Raw genomic sequence first — 25,293 nt, forward strand, 5'->3', positions numbered from 1 at the left:
ATTTAACAAAAATTGGGACTATTTATTCATATCCTGCACTGTAAATGCGCTGTAATTTGTATTCTCCTGTTTTATCTGTCTTGTTCTGTTTTAGCTCATTTTTATCTCATATTTTATTTTAAATCCTATTTATCTGTGTCTTTATATTTACTTGGGTGTCTTTTTATAACTCATCCTAATGCCTTTTATGTCTTATGTAAAGCACTTTGAATTGACTTGTTGTTCAAAGGTTGCCTTGCCTTGTAAAAGATGAGCATTTGAGGGGCATCGTAAAGAGATTGTTTTTCAGAATCTACTGTATATAACTAAAACATCTGGAAAAGTGTGTGTGAATAAATGTGGTTTATAAAAAAACAACTGCCCAAGCTATTATAATCCATAGTTCTGGTTATATTCTGTGTGTTGTTTTTTGTGTGTGTGTACAGGTGAAGACTCAGTTGTACCACCCCCCAGAGCTGCCATGCCTTGGTCACATCCAGATAAGTGTTTCTGCCATTGGAGAGGACGGACTCATTTACGCCAGAACACAGAATGCAGGTGCACGTAAGAGCACATTGTCACTGAGCTAATGCTGAGATTAACTGTTTGTTTGTTTTTTTATAGTACATACTTTTATTTATACTATTCATACTTTTTATTATAGAAACATAAATTTGACTAAAAACATAATCTGTCCATCATGCAATCCTTGTAATAATTGCACTTTACACAGCAGCTGTTTAAAAACGGATATAAAACATGAGGAGCAGTTAAGTTAGTGTGTAAAACAAAAGCAACAACCACAGAAAATGAGGTGTGCAAGATAATGTGTCTTCACAACACTTATTGTATTCATTTGGACTGCAAATGTATTAAACCAACAACTGAGAAATCAGACAGTGTCAGACAAAGTTTCAACTGAAACTGAACTCCCCCAGGATTGAGCACCAAGTTCTGTTATTGATACAAGTTTATGTATTAGATTGAAAGGGGCCAAACAGCCTTGTATCTGCTCTAAAATCATAGTCGTCATAGTCATAGTTTCTTTTTTTGGCTCTGGTGTTTCAATTCAGAGAGGAAAATTGCAGATGAAATTAGGATCTAAATAAATGTTTGCTAAATATACAGTATATCTGTGTGTGTGTGTGTGTGTCAGAGTGTCAGCTGGAGCAGCTTAGGGAGAGGATTCAGCAGAGCATGAAGACATTGCCCAGACAGAAGCCTTACACCTGGAAGTCAGTCCTGGGCTGTGCCGTCATCGGACCTGACATGTTGTGGTATCGAGGACAGCTGCTGGAGGTGCTGGGAGGACACGTTAAGGTCAGAAAGACACACACAAAAATCCTTTCCTTGTAATTTGGGAGAGACCTTTCAAGAACCATTTAAAGTAGATTCAACAACCAATGACAATTTCTCACACTCATCTATTAATATTTTTCGGTTTTATAAACTCAACATTATTACTGATGTCTTTTCTTCATTACACCTAACCTTCAAATATGAAAAATATACCATTCACTCCCCTGCCCAGTTAGTGTCAGTTCAGCGCACCTGCAGAGCAGCCGCTACAGCCTAAACTTCTATATCAGCCTATATATCATTTTTAAAACTGCTGGCTAAGGATAAGCAGTAAGTAAATACAGTAAGATTGTTATTCACGTTGGCGGTCACGACTCCCGATTACGCCAATCAGAGGTCATTAAAATTAATGTCGGTGTGTGCATATGCAAAGACAATGTCGTACTCCGTAGTTTTCTCTGGGCCCCTGCCAAACCTGACCAGTGACATGTTTAGCCACGTCTTCATTCCGCTGCTGGCTGTCGAGGTGGTGTCCAGCAAACGATGTGGGCTTTGTAGATAATTGGCGGACTTTCTAGGGAAAACCTGGTCTGATTGGGAGAGATGGCATTCATTCCACTTTGGATGAAGCAGTTTATTAGTGGACCTAAACCATGATAAGACCAGAGTTGCAGTCCTACACGCTTCTCTGCGCTTCCAGAGCAGTTACCCACCCAAAACTCCTTAGTGACGGTGTCTGCCCCCCGACCACTTAAATTAGTTAAATCAAAAGTTAACAGAAGAGGAGTTATACATAAAAATCTAAACAAAATTACCACAGCTGAAATAGCACAACAAAATAGGAGAATCTCTGTCATCTAAAGCTGTACTAGTGAACGATTTAATATCAGAGTATCATATTGACTTCTTTTGTCTTACTCAAACCTGGCTGGGTCATGAAGAACATGTTAGCCTAAATTAATCCACTCCGCCCTGTCATATTAATACTCTCATTCCTCGAAGCACCGGCCAAGGAGGTGGAGTTGCAGCCTTCTTCAACTCAAGCATGTTAATCACCCCTAAACCTCGCGTCTTTCACACCCAACCTGGAAAACACTACAGCTAATTCTATTTGTTATAGTGTTCCGCGCCCCTGGTCCCCCATGGGTGCCAAAATGAAAAGGGGGGTGTTTTTCTGCTCTGTGTCTGGTGTAAACCCGGCGTCATGAGGGTGACCATCTGCTCTCAGAATGCGTACCCGTCCTCTGACCTTTGACATTGTGCATTCATGCACATTGAAGGTTGCTGGCTAACAATTGTACCTGCTCATCAGCTACTAGAGAACAGGTGGATTTTGTTATCGCTTTAGCAACATGACAGGCTGTCGACTTAATGATAACTTGCTGGCTAACGAAAAATATAAAAAATTGCTTCGGAGAGGAGCCAAATTCATTCATAGCTAGATAAGTCCGCTGTTGATCCCTTGCTCTGGAAATCAGCAAGCATTAAATAATCATGATTTAAAACATACAATCAAAGAATATGAACAGCTGGTAAAATTAACAAAGTGACAATACATTGATTACTGTGGATATAAAGGAATTCTATAAAGTTTATTTTTTTAAGATTTTTGGTTTAGGTACCTTGAAAGTGCTTTAATTTTGAATCCTGTGATGTTAAAGTAATATATAACTTTTATTGAGTAGTAACACCAATCAACTTAAAGTGCAAAAACCAAGATGTAATTATCTTCAATATGGTACAACTTAGAGATGTTGTTACCTAACACAGTACATGCTAAACTACAGATGCATGAAGCAAATTAAAAGCTTTTCCTTGCTGGTACAGTAATACATCACTAATATGTCTTTTTGGTAATGTTCGTGTGTGTGTTTGTGTGTTACCAGGTACAATATGTAGACTATGGCCTGGTGGAGAACATCCCAGTGGTCCATGTGTACCCCATGCTGTTGTGTGACGATGTTCCTCAGCTTTGTCTGCCCTGCCAGCTGCACAATATTAACCCTGTAAGAGTTTTGTGTGTGTGGTGGTATATCTATGAGTTCTTAAGAAATCTTTAAACAAAACCTACATTCAGAGGTCCACTTAATATCTTTTCAGAGCTGTCTGCTTCAGCGAATGGAGCTGAAGCTCTAAGAAAACGTTTGATATTCTCTTAATATAGATCTTACAAAATGTTTATAAAAATACTTATTTTTGTTTTATTGCACTGTGCATTGTATGCATTGTAATTCATTAATATTTTAAAATCCATAATTATTAAAATGATCAGAATCAACCACTAATAAGGTCTATTATTGTTCCAGACTCCACACTCTGTGTCATAATTACGTATGTAATTTCAGAAAAATACTACATTGGGCGTCTGCATAAAAAGATGTGTTTGCACATAGTAAACCTCTTCACATGTTCACCTCATCTTTTTTCTCATTTATTCTTTCTCTGTCTCTTCAGGTTGGTGGTAAGTGGCAGCGAGATGCGGTGGCCTTGCTGAGGGAGATGTTGCTGAACCGCTGTGTGGACATGCAAGTCATGGTATAATTACACCCAATACCTTGTTATGGAATCACACCTGAATGAATGTGAATGGCATTGGTGTTTTGTGGATGTTGACTATAATCATATTGTCCATGGTCGACTCCTGTCCACAGCACTGAATAGTGGTTTTAGTGGTCAACTACTACGACTAGTAAAGTAGTTGGTGACCCTTGTGTATATTTGTGTGTGTGTGTGGTAGGAGCTGCCAACTGACCCGAGGGGACCCCTCACAGTTGAGCTCTTCCTGGACGGGCTGAGCCTCAGCAGGATCCTGTGTCACCACGAACACGCCTCCATGGACCAGACTGTCGCAGCACAGAAGGTCTGTGTGTGTGTGTGTGTGTGTGTGTGTGTTGTTTTCTGTTACCCAAGATGACGCAGTGCTGCCATAATTTACTCAGGAATGTCTGTGTTTCTCTGCAGGGACACTCAGTGATGTCTCCTGCCCCCTTCCTGGATGATTGGGACATCGACATTGAGGTATTGCAGTTAGAATGAAGATTGGCCGACTATCCCATATACTTGTGTTGCTACCTGCCCAGTGTAAAATGGCAGAGAACTGAAGTAAACAAGTAGCTGGTGAAGGAAGTGGAATATCTAGCAGCTCAAGACACAGATATTTTTCTCAGGCGCTGGAGACCAAACCAGAGCTAAAAGTAGAATTGCTAACACATTGGCAATAGCCACCTTGGTAGTTAGGCTGTTTATGTTGGTGTCCTTCTGCCTTAATAGCCAAAAATCACTTTTTTCCAAAAATCGTTTTGGTTTTCTTTTTTGTAGAACATCACACTGGTAGGTAAACATGAGCAAGCTATGTGCAGATTATTGCTTGAAGCACTTTACAGGATTCCTGGGTACGTCTAAAAACAGTTGCCCTTTGGGCGTTGGTTTTGCTAAAAGGAGATTTAAGCAGTTAAAGCATTTCCAAGATAACAAAATGATCATCACAAATTCAAAAGTCAATGAAGTACAACATAAAAGTCACTTGACGCGCATCATATGCCGCACCACGGCGCTGCAGCGGCAGTGTGTTTTCCACTTAAGACCTCAGTTACTTTTTATGGCTACGGTTTTAAATAGTTTGCATGACTTTGCTGCAGGTGACAGTAATTTAAAGTCCCCAGGCTGAAACATTTCAGGCTGTGAGTCTTGTCTTTGCCAGACATGCACACATCACAGGGTGAGTAAATCTAAGACTGATGCAGATGCTGTGTCTCCAGGATCTGAAGGGCCCAGAGGAGCCGATGCTGGGGCCCTATATCTACCCAAAACTACCCAAGGAGGGAGAGCAGTTTCAAGTCAGGGTCAAGCACCTGTGGACCCCCAACGAGGTAACTACTAACCACAAGAAAACATCTATTTAAAAATTTCGGATGTACATGCAGTTGTACCATTGAACTAACCAAGTAAGTACTGATAACAGGATACTGTTTAAATGATTTGAGGTGAACTTGATCCTTGAAAAGAAAACTCAGTTTAGTAAATGATATATGTGTATTGGAAAAAGTACTCAGGCATGAATGAGAAAAGGTCCAAAAACACTGTCATCTTCTTTTAAACTGTAACTGTAGTTCCTTTTGAGCCTGCCAGGATACTTTTGGACTCTATAATGGAGTAAAGAGTGAATTTCACCAGGTTTAGTCAAAATCAGATCATCTGAGAACAAATTGCACACTGCCCTTTCATTATTCATTATTGTTGATGTTTTCTATAGTCAGTCATTAATCTTAAGAGATCAGAGATAAGTGATCTATCTTTATCTGCTGTCTGTCCTGCAGCTGTTCCTGTGGCCTTTGGAGGGAACAGCTGATGCGGAGGTGGATGGAGAGAGTCTGGATGAGGCTCTGACCAGAATCAATGCAAACATCAACAGTCTGCCACGACTCACCAACTTCCCTCATGGTAACATTTCACTGCCTATATTTCCAGGCACAGATGGGGCTTTTAACAAAATTAAGGCTTAGTTAGCATCATGTCTTCACATTTTATTTTTAAAAAAGGAACAAGTGACAAATTTTTAATTTATTGGAAATGCGGGATCTCTGATGATCCTACTGTGATTGAAACATTGCCTAGTATTAAATACATTTCTGGATTGGCGCACTACTTGAGTGCACTGGTGTTAAGCTTTCCGTCTTTTTGTTCCAGCGGCCTTGCACTTTTTAAGTGATCCTTTCTCTGCACATATTGAAATATCTGTTGCAGGGAAAAAAACATTCCCCTTCCTCAGGATTACTCTTCACAAGTGCATGAATACATTTCAAACCTGAGCAGCTGCTGCTACTGTGTCGCAGACATTTCTGTGCAGAGTTCATTAAATTGAACATTGAGCTGGAATTGGACTTGTGGTTTCCAGGTGGTCCGTGTCTGGCAGAGTACAGTGATGGAAAGTACTACCGGGCCAAGCTGATCAAGTTCAGCAGCGTGGAGCCCGTCATGATCCTGGTCCAACACGTCGACTTTGGCTCTGATGACACTCTGCCCCCCAGCAAGTATGAACTTCACACACTGCAGGAGTTCAGTTTTATCTACACTTAACACACAACACTCAGTCTACAGCCATGCTAGCAGCTCTGTGAGGCTGTACTTAGGCACAGCTTGTGCTTGTGAGACACAAACCAAACAGAGGGTTAAAGAGATGCAGTGGTTTTCAGAAAGTTTACAGTATTCTCACACATGGGATCCATCATGAGATCCTGCAAGGTGCCTTCTGAGTGTGCCGAATAGTAGGCAGTCAGACGAGGTTGTACACTTGATGTTACTCCGCTCGTCTGTTGTGCCTCCGCTGCCTCACTTGGGTGGCAAGCTATCAGGTGAGTCCGCAGACCTTAGTCGTTGTAGAGTAAGACAGCTGTTAGCCTTATCTTTGTTAGTTACTTTGACATCTGCGGTGTAGACTCCAAAATACTTCCACACGCTGCTTCTCAGATGCTTTGGTGTCGTGATATTCCGCTCAGGACGGTTTTGCTCACTAGTGTCCTCCATTTTCGTAGCAAATGACATAACATTACTAGCTTAGTTTACTATTAGGTCAAGCTGATTGAATTTTTAGAGCACCCTCTGCTGGATCACAAGGCAAACTACTTCAAATGGTCTGTCCGCTTATAGACTAAATTCTGAATTCAAACAGGTCATTACAGTTTGAATATTAACTTTTTCCCACGTTTGAACGAATGTTCGAATTTCAAATAAAAAGGGACAGCCCTAAATGCTATATCCACAGTATGATAGAAGCAAAAACTTACTCCACTCTCTTGAACCTGCAGTAACTCATTTTTTAGCCACTTGGGGGCAGCGGAAACAAGTTGCGAACGCAAGACTGATATATGACCTTTTTAAATTGGTTAGATTAGATTTTTTTATCATTGCACACAGTACAAGTACTGAGACAACGACATGCAGTTGATATGGTGAACTTTTTAGCAAACAGTTGCTTATTTGCACATCCAGCAGTTATGGAGCAACATTATCATTCATTTGGAGTCGTATTTCTTAGTATAAAAATATATTATAGTTGCTTTAACTTGTTATCTGTAACCTTGCTTCCGTCACTTCTTGTCAGGTTGCGTCAGATGCCGGCCGAGCTGCTGCGGTTTCAGTCACGGGCGCTCAAGGTCAAAGTCGCCGGCTTCAAGGCTCCGAGTGCCGACAAGAAGGAAGACGTGCTGCCCTACAGCCCCAGGTGGAGTGTGAAGGCTGCAATGAAAATGATCGACCTGTTACACAGCAACATCACAGCCTCTGTTGTGGTAAGAAACTGACAACGCATTTAAAATAAAGAAACAAATATAAAGAGCCATCATTATGTTTAACTGATTTTTCATTTGGATTGGACCTAGAGCGATAGTTATTTAAAAGGTACCCTGTGGAATAAATAAACAAAAGTTATATTTACATTTAGTGTTACTCACCAAAACGCATTATATGTATCTTTGAGGTCTAAGAAATGTGACCAAATTATTTCCTTCCTCATAAACATGAGGGTTTGAAACCTGTATTGGTTACGTCCCTGTTTACTAGCTTGGAGTCTTCTTCTTTCCTGCCTTTTCTGGTGCATTGCTGCGTTTCTTGGCGCATTATTGCCACCTGCAGATTAGTGGAATAGTGTGAAACAATTGGCAGGATTGTGAATCACGTCACCCACAAGACAAGCAAAACAATCTGCACCATAGCGCTACTAGAGGTCAAAAACTCTACAGGATACCTTTAATAAAGTGTTAATATAAAAATGTTATAATGGCACCATCAGTTTTATTGTTATTAGTACTATTATTAGTACTTTTATTATCAGGTGCATACACTTTCTTTGCTGAGCCTCTAGTTCATTTGAAGGATCCACAACTGTGACCAAAACAATACCAGTTATTTAACTACTATATGATGTGGCTTTTAATTATATTTACACTTGTACTTTTTTACTTTTAATTATATTATTTAATTAGAGCTCTCAATGTGATTGTGAAGTTAAACAAGACTCAACATGAAGAAAACTCAACTTCAGTCTAAATTTTTTACATTTAAAGAGCTACAGCATATCTCTATTGCGAACACAGTTCATCGTCTAACCTTTGGCCTCACAGACGTTTGTCAGAGCACAAGACATGACTTCTTTCCAGTCAGTATCTTACCGCCTGTCTGTTCAGGCCCGGGAACCAGAGCTCACAGTGCTGCTGTACAACGAGGACGGAGAGTTGGTCCATCTGCCTCTGGTGAGCAGTGGACTGGCTGAGCTCGAGTGACACAGAGCGGAGACAGCCTCCTCAACAAACAGGGTACAGTTCGTGTAAGTTTTCATTTCAAACGCGATAAAACAAATTTAGACAGAGTGCTTTTTGAAATTTGGATATCTCTTTTGTTATTTTACCGAGTCTGATTTGTAAAGCTCAGGTTTTAACATCACATTACTTTGTCCTCAGATTTGTCACTTCTCATATATACTGCATGCGCTCTTACTGTTTGGATGGCATCATGATTATATATAGTTGCTGAGAAATAATTATTATAATTTGTTGAAAAAAGCTATTTGTAGAACTCACCTTGGATTCTGGGTAATTGTGATGGACTTTTTTCACTACTTTCTGAATATTTATACTCAACAATTTATCAGTTAACAAAATATAAACAGAATTAAGATTAATTCATAATGTTGTAGCCCTAGAGCCAAATTGGATCAGATACTAAATGTTGCAAAGAAACAGGTGTAACCAGCTGAATCTTAAAGACATTATTTGAGCTGCTGTTATTAAATCCCCCATCTCGTCTTTCCCCAGGTTTACTCCCGGACGTGCTAACATCTTGATTTCATTCTGTTGTGCTGTTTGACTGCTGTTCTTAATTTTTACATGTTGCAGAAAATTTGCAGTAGTTTTTACTTTGACAGTAACCCTAAAGAGCAGTTATTTATTTTATGTTTGGCTGTTGTGTTTGAGTAAGCTGTGTTGACTTAGCACTTTGTTTTCTAGTCATTTGACTCATGTGAGACAGACTTGTCCGTATGAAGGTACAAATTAAAATCTTAATGCTGTCTAACTTTTCTGCAGTGTTTTCTTTGTGATTAAATACTTAAAGCTCTTGAGATGTCCACACCAGTCCTGCTGCAGAGTTACACCTCGACAGCAATTATCAAAACAAATACTCAAGAATCTAAAAACAACAAAAAAAGATCAAATTTATTTTACAAAAGAATAGTCAGCTAAGAAAATAAATATGTATTTAACAGTTTTACAAATTAAAATAGTTGTAAACAAACACTTAAAACCACTTCACTCACACCACACTGAGGCAGTTCTGCTTGAATCTGCTGCACAGGCGACATTTTGTTTCTGTATTTATTTCATTACTCCCAGGCTTTACCAAAAATGTAAACAACATGAGTTATTAAAATATTCAGATTTATAAAAGACTGTGAATGAAGTAGATCATAAGCCAAAAAATATCCTGGCACAAACAAACGATGGTCTTGCAAGACCCAAAACATATTCTTTGCATCACTGAAGATGCCCTGTGGAGTTTGCAAACAAAGTTTCTGTTTAAAAAAAAAAAAAACTGTATTGTGTGTATCCTTGAGGTCAATATGTTGAATGCATAAATAAATTAAAATAATGATAATTAAAATGCTATTAAAAAGGCTTATGACTTCCTCAAACTCACTGTGGACTATCAGCTGTAGCTTTGCCTCAGATTTTGGCAGCACCTGGAGGTCAAATAAGTCTGATTTGTTGGAGACTTATTGCAATTTGTCTCTGGGAATCATAGTTGTATGAATAAAGCCTTGGGACCCAAAAACGTTTAGTGTTTTCTTTGAGACACCGTGTTTCTACGCCTTGTTGTCCAGGATGACGTTGCCATCTTTGTCTTTGATCCTGAGCCTTCCGGTGGGGTAGCGGGTTTCCTGCCTGCCGTCAGTGTAGACCGTCTTCACGGTGCCGTCTGGATACTCCCTCCTCTTGTAGTCGGCCGTGTGAATCTCCTTCTGGCCTGTGTTGAAATGGATCTCTTTGGTGCCGTCCCTGAGAGAGGCAGCACGCATTCACACAGTTAGTGTTCATTTAAAGATGGAAGCAGGTGAGAGTTAAACTAAAATGGAAACAAACTCATGTCAATCAGCCTGTATTAGAAACTACAGCTCAAACAGAGTATCAAGAGTGGAAGAAATACTCCAGTCCTTTATAGAGCTGCAATGATTAATTGATTATTCAATTGACAGAAAAATAATCGTCAAATATTTCGTATAATAATCGTTTGTTGTTTTTTGAGCAAAAATACCAAACATTTGCTGGTTCCACTTTCTCCATTGTGCACATTTAATGTTTGTCTGTCAGACATGACCGTAAACTGAATATCATTGGGTTTTTGACCATTGGTCGGACAAAACAAGACATTTGAGGATGTCAACTTGGGCTGTGAGAAATTGTAACAGGCATTTTTCTATTTTCTGACATTTTATAGACAAAATGATTAGTTTCCTCAGCACTTGGTGTACAGTTTTCACCACAGACGTTTGGTTGAATTAGAACTCGTCACAATAGAAGCAGTAAGACAAGCTGTGGTCTTTGCTTACGGGTTGACTTGTATGATGGTCCCGTCTGTCAGCACGCTCTCCTCCCTGCCGTTGGGGAACAGGTTCTTGACCGTCTGGTCTGGGAAGGTGATTTCCTTACGACCATCTGGGAAATGCTTTTCTGGAAATAGAACAACGTATAATGTGTAGTGTAATCATAACCATGCTGGTTTCAGTCTCTGATTTTTTTTTTTATCTGCCAGCTGGATTAAAATTATTTTAATAAATACAGATAAATTGTTTTGAGTCATTTTTTAAGAAAAAGTGAGTGAATGAGGGAGTGATTTCAGACACAGTCCTAGTTATGCATCTTCCAGTATCATCAGCACAACCAAATGTACCAGAAGGACATTTATAAAAATGGACTCCAGTTAAACTGATCCTATGTAGACAAAATTGAGCAGCTTTTGTCAGTCTGCTCTCACCAGTCTGGTTGTTGGGGAAGTGCAGGACCTCCATGCCATCTGGGTAGGTGATGTGTGTAGTCTGGGCGTCAGCGTAGTAGTAGATCTGAGCACAAGGAGCAGAGCCGTGATAAGAGAGTTACCAGTAGATGAATTCAGATGGGTAACAGGGCAATGGTGCTTCTTATGTTTAGCTTATTTCACTCCTCAAGTTTTGAACTGTGAGCTCTCAAGGTACACAAAGAAAAATCTATTTTCACATAACTTTTTGAGCTTAGGGGATAAAAACTGAATTTACTGTTCATCAGACCACAAATGAGACAAGAATTAGCCAGCTAGCATGTATGTATATGTAAGACAATATAATCTCCTTTCCAAAACATAAGATACCTGCTATCATTTACAAAGTACAACAGTTTATTTTAATGAGGTGCCTTCAATCACTTAACAAGAACAGATTTACCCTCTTTTGCTAAAGACGACTACAAAGAACTTTTTTAACTAAACTGGTATGAAAAATAACTAATGATTTGCTTAGTTTAAGTATTTTACATAAGGAACATATGTGTTCAAATCTCCACAAAGAAGGTAGATGGTGTGCACATTTAACCCCAGCTGGGTACAGGTGCAGGAGAAAACAACAAAGACCTTTGAAGGAGGTTGAATCATTACATCATACATTTTTATGAGCTTGCAATTTACAGTGTGTGCAGACTGCCTCTTGTTTTCCTGCGTTCAAATCTCAACCAGGAAAATCTGACTCCTTCAACAGTTACTGCCCTTGAGCAAGGAGCATAATGTCCAGCAGCTCTCACAGCATGGCTTAGCATCCAGGAGGTCAGAGTGAATGTTTTTACTGTAACAAAACTGGCTTAGCAAACTTTCCATGGCTTACTGTAGCACTTAACACACAATCTATCTCTTTCCTATGGAGGTTGAATCCGGTTATTGCAAGTCGCTTTGGACAAAACCGTCTGCCACATTATAAATTTAATGTAATGTAAGGTAAACGTCTCACCACTCTCTGGTCGGCTGTGATCTGTTTGGTGTCTCCGTTGAAAAAGGTGACTTTGACCGTTTGTCCGTCTGCTGAAACCTCCTTCCTGGTCCCGTTGGGGAAGGAAATAAGGCGATCGCCTCCGGCCAGAACCTTCTCTATCTGAAAGGATCACAACCAGAGCTTGTCAGGGCATACAAAGAAACAAGTACAAACCACATTTTTTACATTGGTCATATTGAACTAATACAATTTTGTAAATATCTATATCTAGCAAATATTTCTGATTTTATTAACTGTGGCAGGACACAGTTTTACTTTTTTTTTTCCTTCATACACTCAACTACAGTAGCTGTTCTGTATCTTAAGTCTTTGCAGTGTGCAACAAAACAATGTCATTTTTATTATCCAAGTACTTTGGTTTGAGATTACTTGTTAGTGGAAACGTTACATCCAAACTTATTCTCTATTTTTTCATTGTCAACAAATCCCATGAAAAGACCAAAACCAACACTGAACTGATCCGACTAAAGAGTTTTGTCTGTGTAGCCAGCAAAAACTATTAAAAACACATTAATGAGCCACACTTGCACTGGGTGACATGTTCCTTCATTACAATGAACACACACTAGTTTATTTTGAATCATTCCACATACACCGTCCTGCTGCTGTAAATACTCACTAGCACACCAAATTCTCAGCTGAAAATACAGATTTATTTCTGTTTGAGTAACGTTTGCTAAAAACTTCAGGGCCCAGCTGTTTCAAGAAATTATTCTGCTTTTTTTTTCTTTCTTTTTTAAGAAACTATACATTTGTGAGCCATATTGAAAGATTTACATCTTTCAATGTAGGAACATATGGTCTTGGGGCTAAGAGCAACAGACAGGCTGGGGAAGTCAGACAACACATTGTTGTTTTTGGTCTTTTCATGGGATTTGTTGACAAGAAAAACTATAAAATATTGGCAGCCTTATCCTTTACCATCCAAATTAAGGTCAACTGATTAAACCAGCCATTTCCTGCAATTTTCCTCTTTGGAGTCTCTGAATGCCTGGTGGCTCCCATCAAGACACGAGATTTCTGTTGTGTTGTACAAAATGAAACATCTTTCCACTTTCTCACCTTCCCATCAGGGTGTGTGATAACCTCCTGAGTTGATTCTGGCTCTTCGGCCTCACTGCACTCTGGTTCTATTGGCAGAGAATCTCCTTTCTACAATGAGAAGATGTCAAAAACCAAATTATTAAACATGGGCGTAGTGTCTGAGCCCTGAGGGACAGCAGCATGTCCAGATAGGCGCCAACAGCCCACGACCCTGAACAGGATAAGAAGATTAAAAAAATAAATTAAACAATAAATAAATGGACGAGTGGATGGATTTGTGAATGAACTTGATTTATGGAATAAAAAAACAAGAGTTTGTTGTTGCTATTGTGCTGACCTGAATCTTTTCTTTTATTTCAATCGAATTCAACTTTGCTCCTTTTTTATTTGTTGCTCCCCCAGTATTGTTAATGATAAGAATTAAATCCGTTTACGTGTGGTGGGGGGGCATGACATTTTTTCGGCTTCTGAAGGGGGGCATGACAGAAAAGGTTTGAACCACTGGACTACACTATCAACAGTCTCTCAACAGGGTCAGAGGCTATAAAGTAGCTTTAGCTAGACGCCCAATATACACTACATTTGTTTCCAGTCCTTTAAAACCAGTAATACGTTCTCTTCTTCTGGTATTTGTCATTAACGTGCCGCAGCATTTTGAAGAACCTGCGGTGTTTGTATAGATTTGTTATACCAGAGACTAGAGAACAGCACTACTGCCGTGTCTTACCGGAGAGCAGTTGTGCGAGTGTTCTTGGTTTGGTGGTTTGTCCTGGCTCTTGCTGGCGGGTGTTGACCTCTGCTCTGTCCTCCTGCCAGGCAATGAGGAGGTAGAGGAAGAGGAGGATGGGGACGAGGAGCCTGGCCCTGATGGCCTCCTCAGGCTGCTCTTTATCCCTGCTGACAAAGAAAAATTTAAAACAAATCTTGACCATTCTTAACTATTAAAACTGGTTCAGTCATCAAACCTTTATATATTGATTGTTGATTAAATTAATTGTGGAGACTAAAATTGGGGATGTAGGATTACCACCAGTTAATTTTGCAGCCTGCAGGGTTCAGGGTTTTTGTGAGTATATCTGTCAGTATATCTGATTAAACGTCCATTCTGCAATGGAAGATAAACTGTAATAAAGGAAACCCAATCTTTCTGACTGGCTTGTCGGACAAATTTAAACCTGCAGTAACTGATTTTTTTTGGCTACTTGGGGGCAGTGGAAACATGCAGTGAACACAACACTGGCATATTATATCACCATTTAAGTTGATGTATTTACATTTCCATCAATTACAGTGTAACATTATTATTCATTTGGATTCTGATTCTGAGTTGTGTTTATGTCCACCTGGCGAATGTAAGTCCAATCACTCTCCTTTTACTTCTTTTCTGGTCTCAAACCAACTCCAGAGGGAAATATCTGGCTCTTTGGCTGTCAGATGCTCCACTATGTTCACCAGCTAGTCATTCACTTTGTCTGCCGTTTGGTGCTGAGCAGCAGTGTACAGTGAGTTTATAAAGCTCCATCAAGCTGAGGGGAACTGCAACAAGTAGCCATGTGATACCTTAAATATTGATTAAAGCTGCTATAAAGTCAAACCCTGGGTGCAAAACAACCAAATGTGAGTCTGGTTATGTATCTGGTGGATTGAAGAGCCCCACAGTAACAACACTTTGATGAATTTAATCCAAGGCAAAGTACTGTGTATCAGTTTTGAAAAAACATTGCTGCTTGAAATACATCCATTATACAGTATATTTCCATTAATACTTAATTTCATCCTCAAAACGAAGCGCCCTTATGAAGCTACAGGTCTGCAAAAACCTGTAACTCCAAAACCCATGTGCCAGAAATCTTTGTCTAGAAACAGTTGATGATTTTTTTCCAGTGGTAGAAATCTCCCTGTGAATGGGAACAATTCACTGTACCTGTAGCACCCTGACTGCTCTCCCTGGGGCTCCTTCTAGTGGCTGCAGCTGTGCAGCTCAGTGGAGGGCTGCTGCTTCCTCTGGAGTCAAGAGGACTCTGAAAACAAAGAGAGAGAACCACTTATGCCAACATGAGAAAAAATCTGAAGCGATCATCAGAGCTCCTAGACAGGTCTGGAAATTGAAATGGAAATGGAATTTGGTCAATTAAAGATTTGGGGACCTGATGCCAACCACGTAAGGTTGTTAACTGTCTGTCACTATGTGTGAAGATAACAAAAATCATAAATCCGTATTATGGACCCATAATTTCTACAGCATTGTTCTAGTCACACATTTAAAATATTTAATTCAATATCAGTCAAATCAAGAAGACAGACTTGTATTGACACAGCATTCCAGAGAACATGAATATAACTAATAACAAATAGTACAAACACGCTTACAGCAAATTTCACTCCTTTGGTCACAGATAACACATTGTTTTCAAATATTTTGGGACCGTCTTTTGTTCCTTTGTCCTTCCAGGCACAGAGGCGCAGCTTTTCCAACATACGGATCTTAAATAAAAGAGAAAGAGTACTTAAAACAAACAAGAAAGAAAAAAAACACAACATGGCTGCAACTATAACAAAATCACGATGTGTATATTTATTTATTTATTTATTTATACACACACACACACACACACACACACACAGTTTATAATAAAAGATCACATCGGAGTTTTATTATACTTAAAATGATTATTAAACTATTCAGGAGGACTACCACTTTAGCCACAAGCATTCAGCAAAGATAAACAACTTTTTAAAAAACAAAAATTCATAGGTGTTTTTCTCACTGATACACTAAGGCCCCATTCACACCTGGTATTGTGATCGGATCTCAATATGCAAATTAGTTAGGGGGGACTGGTGGACTTGTCATGGCATGTCCCAGGTCAAGAGAAGCAATGCCATGAAAGGATATTCATTTCTAAAATAAATAAATCATCTAATAAGCTACACTTAACTTGACAGTACTTGATCCCCGAGAGTTTCCTCTCGGGGATCAATAAAGTATTTCTGATTCTGATTTAAATCACTTTTGCAAGGGAAGACTCTGGGCTTGCCTAAGCTAGCAGGAAGAGGCAAAATTTAGGTGACCTTTCAACTTGCTGGGCGGATTTTTTTCTTAAGAATGTGGTCATGTCGCTGATTACATTTACACCTGGCTGATGTGGTCTGGCTGATCCGATCGCATTCCAATCCCAATGCGTTCTGCATGCATTCACACCTGGCATTGACATGTGTTTTTCCTTTTGCGGATAACGTATCCAGGTGCAGGTCACATTTTAATGCCAGGTGTAAATGGGGTAAAAGGGTCAGAGGTCAGGTGGGTACCTCGTCCTGGAGAGAACTGTTCTCCTGGCTGAGGGAGTCGATCTGTTGCCGCAGCCGGCCGTGTGTGGAGGCCCAGCGACTCTCCCGCCGCCTCAGCTCCTCCTGCAGGGAGCTTAGCTGCTGCTTCAACACCTGGCAGCGAGGAAAAGGACAGATTTAAGGGGAGTTTCACCTATTTCTTCTTGTGCTGCTGAGGCAGGTCAGTTACTTTTTATGTGATCATTGTTTTTCATTGCTTTTGATTTTGAAACACAACATGGACACGCATATAATAAAGTACGTTCTTAAAAAAAAAACTTGAATCACTGAGAACACTGAATCAACTTATCATCAAATGGCTCCACACTGCATGTGTACATGAAAATTTAAAAAAAAAAAAGAAATCACTGATTTGATTCTTCCAGTCTGTCTTAAACCCGAAATAACTAATTTTTTGGCCACTTGGGGGCAGCAGAAAGAAGCTGTTAACACAACATCACCTTTTAAGTTGTTTACCAAACAGTTGCTTATTTACACATCAAGCAGATACGTAGCAACATTAGTATGTATTTGAAGTAACGTCTTAAGGAATGTGCATGTAAAGTATACACAAGTCAATTTAACTATCCTGGGGCCAGAAATTATTATCATGTGAATCTGGTACAAGTTATCACCTGGATTTCCTCTCGTTCCTTCTTGTCGGGTATGGCTCTGGCAGCCGCTGCATGCTTCTCAAACAATTTGCGCTCCTTCTGCAATTTCCTGTTCTCCTCTTTCTTGTGCTCCTCAAACTTGGCCACCTCCTCTGCTTTCATCTGCTCAAACTCCAAACGCTCTTTCCTACAAAAACAACAACAAAGCAGACATAAATCACACAGGCAAGGAGAGACAAACCCATCATTCATCTAAATATTTCCACCATGATTGCCACGACAAGAACTTGACAACATTTTGACTTTGATCTGTAAGTCATCATTCATCCACAAGTAAAATTAATAAAACAGCATGACAGGAAGATACAGATTAGAACAGGAAATCAAAAAACTAACTCTGACTAGGAACTTCTGTTTTGGAAGGTTAATTTAAACGGTATTAAAACAACATTATGTACAGACAGATTTAGCACCTGAGATTTTCCTGGTTTTTCTCATTCTCCTGTCTGAGTTTGGTGAGGGCAGCATTCTCCTTCTTAAATCTCTCGATCTCAATCTCCAGCTCAACCAGTCTCTCCCTCAGCAGTCTAGACTGGACCTGTTGGCCTGGGGATGAGGACACACAGACACGGGGACACACAAAACTGAAAATAATACCCACTGCACACCAACTGAATATCTGATCCTTTGTGATCAAAATCAGGTTTAAAACTAGGACTGCTGATCTGTGACCATTTTTATTAGAGATGCGCCAATATGGAATTTCAGGACTCATAACCAATAAGTTGCTGTGGCTGATACAGGTACAATGACCAATAATATTAATCTTACAAATGCAAAAATGTGAAGAGGACAATATATATATATATTTTTATGTTTATTTTTCTAATACAACACCAATATTTAGAGAGCCTTCAACATCCCTAGAATAAAGAGTACGTTGCAAAACTTAATTGTAATAACCTTAGTTTTTTTTTTATATGTAGACTAATTAATACCAGACCTTATCTCCTTTTTGACAAGCATGTATAGGCTACATAAACTATTAGAATAACTTTACTGCTTTTACATAATTACATAATAATAAAGTCGTTGACTCCACTGTTTAGAAGGCTGCAAACCTTTTACAATAAACTGACTAACAGTCCTCTGTCATCTTCCCTCTGCTGCTGATGTAAAGAGAGTAACTAACTGCAGACAGGTATAGCTGACAGAGAGGAGAGGCTAGTTGGTTTCAGCCTCAAAGTCTAAAAGAATTCAACACATTTTCAAGCTCAATCGTTACAGAATTACTGTGGGCATAGTGGTCGAAAACGTCGCATTTCTGCAAGTTTGTGTTCTGCTTGTTCACCAAGTGTTTGATAAATTGCTCGTACTGTCTCCCTTACTGTATTGGCCACCAATATATCATGCATACCTAATTTTTATGTTTTGATTTTATGACCAAATTAAATCAAACTATCCGTCACAGAAAAGTGGTTATTATTATAATCCTTTGAGGTTTTACAGATGTGACCTCTGGGCTCAAAACGCCTCTCTACAATTGTTTCATGGAATTTAATTTTTTTTACATGACGCAATAAAGTGACAGCCAATCAGCCAAAATAAAAATACTGATAACAGGTTATGTTGTTTAAAAGACTACACGTGTTTGTCTCACCTGTCTCCTCTGGCTTTTTGGACTCAGGAGCAACAGAAGCAGCAGGAGGAGGAGGAGGGAGAGGTGCATTCTGGGCCTTTGGCTTCAGCGAGGGGAACAACCTCGTCATGAGCTGGGAGGCAGGAGGAGGAGGAGGAGGAGGAGGAGGATCTGGCTCCTGATTAGAACCAATGACCGTGCCCTTATCCAGCTCCATAACTTTGCTCACTGCCACCTTCCTCAACAGAGTCCGCTCCGGTGGTGAGATTCCATTGGCTGTTGCCTTGGAAACTGGACAAACTCCTCTACTGTCGTTGGCTGTGCAGACTGCAGTGTCCTCCAGGTCGTTCCACGTGTCATTGTCGTCAAACACAACTCTACCCTGCTGCCGGTCTTTGTCCTCTATCAGAGTGGACTCGTCAGCATTGCTTAAGACGCTGTCACTGTCCCCATCATCAACTTGTGTCACATCTGAATCCCTGCAACTGTCCTCGTCCTGATACGACCGCTTGTCATATGGCGGGTTAGACTGTGCAGGAAAGCAAAGGGTGCTGGGAAACAAAGGTGGTTTGACCGCCACTTCCTGGTCTTCAAATTCAGAGCCGCCACAGGATGAAACATCAGAGTTCTCGTGCTTGTCTTCTCTCCCACTGTCCAGTTCCTCCTTATCCTCAATGCTCACTTTGTCCTGGAGTGTATCGTCTCTTATCTTCAACACAAATGCATCGGAGTTCATGGAACTGCTTTTACGTGCCAAACCACCACTTTTACCCACACTATTGCACCTCTGAAGTGCACCTTGGGGGGGTGACTTGATGGGGGTGGAAGAAAGCCGTCGTGGGTGGAGCCCCCTAGCAGCCTGCAGCTGATCCAGCTGAAGAACCTGCAAGTACAGAACAGAGTCAGAGAATCATACAGCTTACAGTCAACGAGTTTAGTATAATAGGATGACATAGGGAAGAAATCCACACAATCAAGTCTGTAACTACTGAAAAATGTATTACATTTGCATTAATTCCTGCAGTGTTCTTTACACTATCATAGTCCAAGTGGTTGTTTTCTGCCATCATATGAGGTAGCTGCTGTATTAAATGGCATGCTATTACATTTTAGTTTAAACGGTCATTTCATTTTTTTTTTTTTTTTAGGAGGGATTTTTTTATGCCTATATTGGACAGCCGACAGTAGAAGGATAACAGGAAATGAGGGGGGAATAGAGATGGGGAATGACATGCAACAAAGTTCCCCAGCCGGACACAAACCGGGGACATTACGGCTCATGGTCAGCACCTTAACCTTAAGGCCACACGGGCGACCCACCGTGGTGATTTCTTAAACTACAATAATGGACGTTTGGCCACTTGGGCAGCGGAAACGAGCTGCAAACACAGCTGAAAACAGCTGCCTACTGTGACCATAAAGAATGCTGATGAGAGCGGTGAGAGTGAATCAAAACAGTAAAGTTGCGAGCCTGAACACCAAAACAAGCAGCTGAAAGATGCTATCAAGCTCAGTAGACTACCAGTAACCCCATTCACATACAAATAGTCCATTGATCCATTGTCATTAACAAAATATTGATCATAGCCGCTTTAAAAGCATGGATCAGGCATCCAAGACATTTCATGCAATCAGGCACAGAAAAAAAAGTCAAATGAAGCTTCAGGCTACATCGTAGTGTAGTGCAAGCGTAAGAGCAGAAATTCACAAATAATCTAACTTAAAACACAGCAATCACTAGTGAGTTGAATAAAGCACCTTCATGACAAAGGAGGAGTTGGACGAAAATGACAGCTCCTCGGCCGCTTGCTCCAGCAGCTCAAACTCTCCCAGCTCCATGCTTTCCAACTGCCGGTCACACTCCCAGCGCTGGAGCTTCTCCTGGAACGACAACTCAAACGAATCCTGTGGAACTCCGTCTCCTCCTCCTTCTGCTGCTGATTCCACTCTTGAACCACAAGTGCCATCATTTTCAGCTTTCTCTGGCCCTCTTAACATGCCCACCTGTTTGGTAACAGGGTTTGGCTGCGTGTTGTGACCAGGGTTCCTCACGGCCTGAGCTGACAGACCCGCTTTCCTATTATTCTGCTCCATTACTTGCCCCAGTTGACGTTGTTTGGTTTGTCTACCCGCTGGATCAGTTTGAATAGACTCTGATCCTTCTGTGTTTTGTCTTTGATGACTAACCAAAACCTTCGTCCGTGCTGCCTTACTCTCAACTCTGATGTCCAACTGTGGCGAACTGACATCTCTAAGTCGGTTTTCCTTGTTGAGTGTGGCGGTTTTACGCTGGACAGGAAGCCGCTGGATGCCATTTGTGCCACCTCTCTGGATAGCTGCAGGCTCTGAGTTGCTGCGAGAGATTACTCTGGCCTGGAGTTGTGGTTTGGGGTTCTTCTTCACCTCCATATTTGGTAAAGAGGCTTTGCGATTGTTGGTAAATCTTGAGAGGCCCTCGCCTCGCTTCAGAAAGGTCCTCTTCGGAGGGGCTTGTACAGCTTCAGCTCCATCTTGGCTCTGTTAAGGTGAGAAGACACAGTGTGAATGTAATGTGAATTTGGATGTTTGTTGCATTTAAATACACTAACTCTAAAGCCTAAGATGTCAGAGCTTCCTTGAATGCACCAATACGGAGAGGCTCTGCTTGTAACAATATTACCATGTGACAATAACACAGTCAGTCTAGACTGAGATTGTCACCAACTTTGCGCTATAAATCAAATGTATGGCTCATAATTAAATGATTACCGATCTTAAGAGCTTTGCGAACAAACCTCTCCTGCTTTTAAGAACATGGTCTATTGTGTTTTAGTACTGACTGATGATTTACTTTTAACTGTTTGTAAGGAGACCCTTGTTATATTCTCTGACCTGCTGTTGCCGGGCAGACTTCAGCCTCTGCTCCTCCAGCCTCAGTTGCTCCTCCAACAACTCCTCAAACTTCTTCTGACCCCCGATACCCGGCTTTATAGGTCTGGAAAAGGGCACATACAGGCACACACAAGGCAAATGTATGCATTAAGACAAGTTTGTCAACAAATACAATCATACAGAACAGTAAACATAAGACTGACTGACTGGTTTATCTCTTCATGAGAGTCTCATTTTGACACTGAGCACAATATTGGAATATAGTATTTACCTGTCAGGGAAGACTTTATCTTCTTTTCTGCTGTTGTCTTCAGTCAAAGCCACACCATCACTTGGTATCAACATGTCATTGTGCTTATTATCATGGCTAGTATCCACACTCTGTTCCTGATCGTCTTCTCTGGAGTTCCACGTGCCTGTGGGAAACACACACTGTTAGAATTTCACACTGAAGTGATTTATCTCCACAATCATGTCAACAATCTCATGAAAGTAAGGGTAGGCTTGTGCCGGCTGCTGTATTCCAAATGCAAATACAAAAACTTCTGTTGTCACCTTATGCTTAAAAAAATTTTTTGTTACCCTCTTCGTCCTTGTCCACCTCCTCATAATCTTGACCTCTTGGTAGCGGCTCCTTTCTCCCCGCTGGTGAGAGGTCGTGTTCCTGTCGGAGGCCACAGGTGGAGCCCTGTGGGACCCCATGACAGTTTATAGAGGGGCTGTATAGGGTCTCTCTGTAATGATAGGCTCCCTGGAGTGAGTTCTCACCCCATCCTGCTCCTGACAGCCCTGAATCGGCAAGATACATTACAGTCACTTCACACAGTATGTAAAGGAAAATACACACAAAAAGAAGCTACGACTAAGTGGGAGGAAGCAGGGCAAATACATTCACATTACTTACCAACCTACATATATCTTAAGTGAAACAAATGACAACATTTGCAGTTATTCTGGTCATTTCTCTTTTTTTTTTTTACCTCCTGTGCAGTCCTCGGATCCATTCATCATTCCCAGCAGCCTCTGCTGCTCCTCCTGGAGGCGAACCAGCTCCTCCAACTGATGGGCTTTTAGCTGCTCCTGCATGTGCTGCTGCCATTTCCTCAACTGCACAAACACACATTATTATATTTTAATTAGCCATGTAGCTAATGCTCTTATCCAAAGTGTCTCACGTTGTTTTTCAGTAGGTTTAAAGACATTTCAACTAGACACTTGGCTTTTGATTACCACACTGGTCACAGTGTGTATTGAACCTGTGACATCATACTGCCACTAATTCCACCTCAGTGTTTTCCAACATGCAAATATATTTGTGGCTGGCCACTACAATTGTACACTGCACATACTGATAAGTTAACAAACTAAAAGTGCTAACTGACTTGCAGACACCTCCGTCACTATTTGAGTCTTTGCTGACATAAATAGCCTTAGGGGGAAAATACTTATAATACCAGGGAGAGGTAAAGAGTGTGTGTGGGAGTGTGTGTGATGGAGGTGGGGGTATTAACTAAACAGGAAGCAGTGACATAATCAACACTGAAGTCCACACAAAGTGCCAGAAATTCCCATTTTCAGGACATCAACAGATTACAGATAACATTAGTAATGAATATGTAGTTGCAGGCCTATTTCCATTTGGTTTGATATGATGAACTGTGTATGCACCAAAATAAGGTGTTCATTCAGCCTCAGTCTTGTCACTGAAGACCACTATAACTAAAGGACTTTCTCCCAGTATCAATAGAATATAGCACATCAGTTTAGGTATGAAAAATCAATAGTTAAATTGTCACGCTCAATTTCAGCTGGCATGGTCAGGTATTCCAGATATTATTCTGGGAGAAGTCTGACTAACTGACTGAATTAGAAAAATCTTTGTCGTGTTAATTTTGACAACCACCAGATTGTGTATTCTGATTCAGAATATATATAAAAAATAAAAAAAAACTCATGATATTATTACAATGACAATTATTATTTGTCCCCGCCCTGGCAATAACACTATCAGTTGTAAGAGACACCAGATCCTGAAACGCAATGATGTCCTTACCTGGTCTAGCTTCATCATTAGGGGCAGATCCTGTGATTTTCTTGCCATCTCATCCAAACTGTCCAACTCTCCATCTGAATTTCTCGGAGGCACAGAGGACAGACCGTTCACTGGCCTGTCGGTCCCAGCCCTCTCTCCTCCAGGTGACCGGGCAAATCCATGCACACCGAGGCAGCTGCTGTCTGCGGAGGCGGGCAGAGGGGCGAAGTCGGAGGCAAAGGAGTCGTCTGGCTCCAGGGGCGGGGATCCCACGGCAGAGATGTGGCTCAAGGAGCCAGCCAAGTCCGGGCACGGGTTGAGGATCACCCCGGCTCTGGTGCTACTTGGCATCCACCGGGCTAAGAAGTCTGCCTGGGAGTACTGAAGCCCGGCTGGAGATGACATGATGACCGCGTTGTCTCAGGTACGGCTCGCTAATCCGGGATTTGAACGGCAGATTATGGTGACAAGTTAAGGGTTAATCACACCATGAATAAACACTGTCCAGATGATGCCCAGATCCAAGGAAACTATATATAGTAACCGATTTACGTTGAAATAACATTAAGTATCTGGCTTCGGCCTGTTAACTTAAACGTTAGACACACAAGCATGTCATGACAGCAGAGTGTCGGTTTTAAATGAGCGTTTGTTTGGTTAGCAACAGCGAACGAACAAATCACAGCTGTTTATGAAAACGGAACGGTTGAATCATTGACAGGGTGACACCATTCATGACATGTAGCTCGTAATTCAGCTAATAGTTTGATGGTGCTCTTACTACGTGTTCATTTTCGGTGCATTTAAAAGGCTTGGCTTCCTTGGTGATACTTGCCTGTTGTTAGCAGGCAACGTTTTACTTGAGATCCAAAAAGTTGTTTTTTTTTACTGGTGTTACATTGTAGTGACAAGGCAAAGGAATTCGCAACATTAATAAAAGTGTCAAAACATATGTGATTTACCTGTAACATAGGCGAAAAGCGGTGTTACTGGATGGGAAATCGTGCGTTATAAAAACATAACAAATAGAAGTTTCGAAACCTGCCGCCATCTCAAAACAAAGCCCGCGAGAGAAAAAAAAAAAAAAAAAAAAAAAAAACGACGACAAACCAGTTGTTGCATTGTGGGTAATGTAGTTCAGCTGCAGCTTTAAACCGTCGGTTTCGCTATTTAAATTTGGCTTTTTGTTTCATATAAACTACTATTATAGTTAAATACGCATAATATATACGTTTTTAGAATTTTAAAATTTGTGTCGAATAACATTTTTGGAAAAACTAACTTCGAATTACATCCGGTTTAAGGGCGCTTCGCAACAATATTTCACAATAAAGGTCATCGAGCGAATAAAGTCTGGCGTGAAGTTGAGTCTTAATTTTGCATACTGACGTTCTTATGTATTATACACCATATTACTATATCTATT

General features: G+C 40.6%; 2 protein-coding genes across 6 annotated transcripts in view; one reads left to right on the plus strand and one right to left on the minus strand.

The window, feature by feature from the left end:
* Positions 1-9,349, plus strand: part of rnf17 (ring finger protein 17) — a 27,436-nt gene extending 18,087 nt beyond the window's left edge. For 2 of the 4 annotated variants that reach the window (XM_044216841.1, XM_044216845.1), the window contains exons 27-38: positions 426-543; positions 1,136-1,299; positions 3,165-3,284; positions 3,733-3,813; positions 4,016-4,138; positions 4,240-4,296; positions 5,037-5,147; positions 5,595-5,718; positions 6,173-6,308; positions 7,379-7,565; positions 8,460-8,599; positions 9,087-9,349. In XM_044216841.1, the coding sequence (XP_044072776.1) occupies positions 426-543; positions 1,136-1,299; positions 3,165-3,284; positions 3,733-3,813; positions 4,016-4,138; positions 4,240-4,296; positions 5,037-5,147; positions 5,595-5,718; positions 6,173-6,308; positions 7,379-7,565; positions 8,460-8,555 (1,317 nt within the window). In that variant the 3' untranslated portion in view covers positions 8,556-8,599; positions 9,087-9,349. The remainder of the gene's footprint in view (positions 1-425; positions 544-1,135; positions 1,300-3,164; positions 3,285-3,732; positions 3,814-4,015; positions 4,139-4,239; positions 4,297-5,036; positions 5,148-5,594; positions 5,719-6,172; positions 6,309-7,378; positions 7,566-8,459; positions 8,600-9,086) is intronic. The other 2 variants (XM_044216842.1, XM_044216844.1) reach the window with 2 other exon arrangements.
* A 111-nt stretch (positions 9,350-9,460) lies between these two features.
* On the minus strand, positions 9,461-24,957 carry cenpj (centromere protein J). 2 transcript variants are annotated; one of them, XM_044216847.1, is made up of 19 exons: positions 24,830-24,957; positions 23,889-24,301; positions 22,816-22,942; positions 22,418-22,624; positions 22,107-22,251; positions 21,836-21,938; positions 20,723-21,481; positions 18,986-19,847; positions 17,799-17,931; positions 17,347-17,512; positions 16,694-16,825; positions 15,755-15,868; positions 15,309-15,405; positions 14,112-14,278; positions 13,403-13,492; positions 12,299-12,439; positions 11,302-11,386; positions 10,877-10,997; positions 9,461-10,325 (listed from the first exon to the last, which is right to left on the minus strand). In XM_044216847.1, the coding sequence occupies exons 2-19, from the start codon at positions 24,270-24,272 to the stop codon at positions 10,133-10,135; spliced, it is 4,026 nt and encodes a 1,341-aa protein (XP_044072782.1). In that variant the 5' UTR covers positions 24,273-24,301; positions 24,830-24,957; the 3' UTR covers positions 9,461-10,132. The 2 variants fall into 2 exon arrangements, with proteins under 2 accessions (XP_044072782.1, XP_044072781.1); XM_044216846.1 differs by having other exon boundaries at positions 14,112-14,281.
* Positions 24,958-25,293: the final 336 nt, after the last annotated feature.

This window comes from Siniperca chuatsi, linkage group LG12 (assembly GCF_020085105.1).
Source record: "Siniperca chuatsi isolate FFG_IHB_CAS linkage group LG12, ASM2008510v1, whole genome shotgun sequence".
Classification (NCBI taxonomy): Eukaryota; Metazoa; Chordata; class Actinopteri; order Centrarchiformes; family Sinipercidae; genus Siniperca; species Siniperca chuatsi.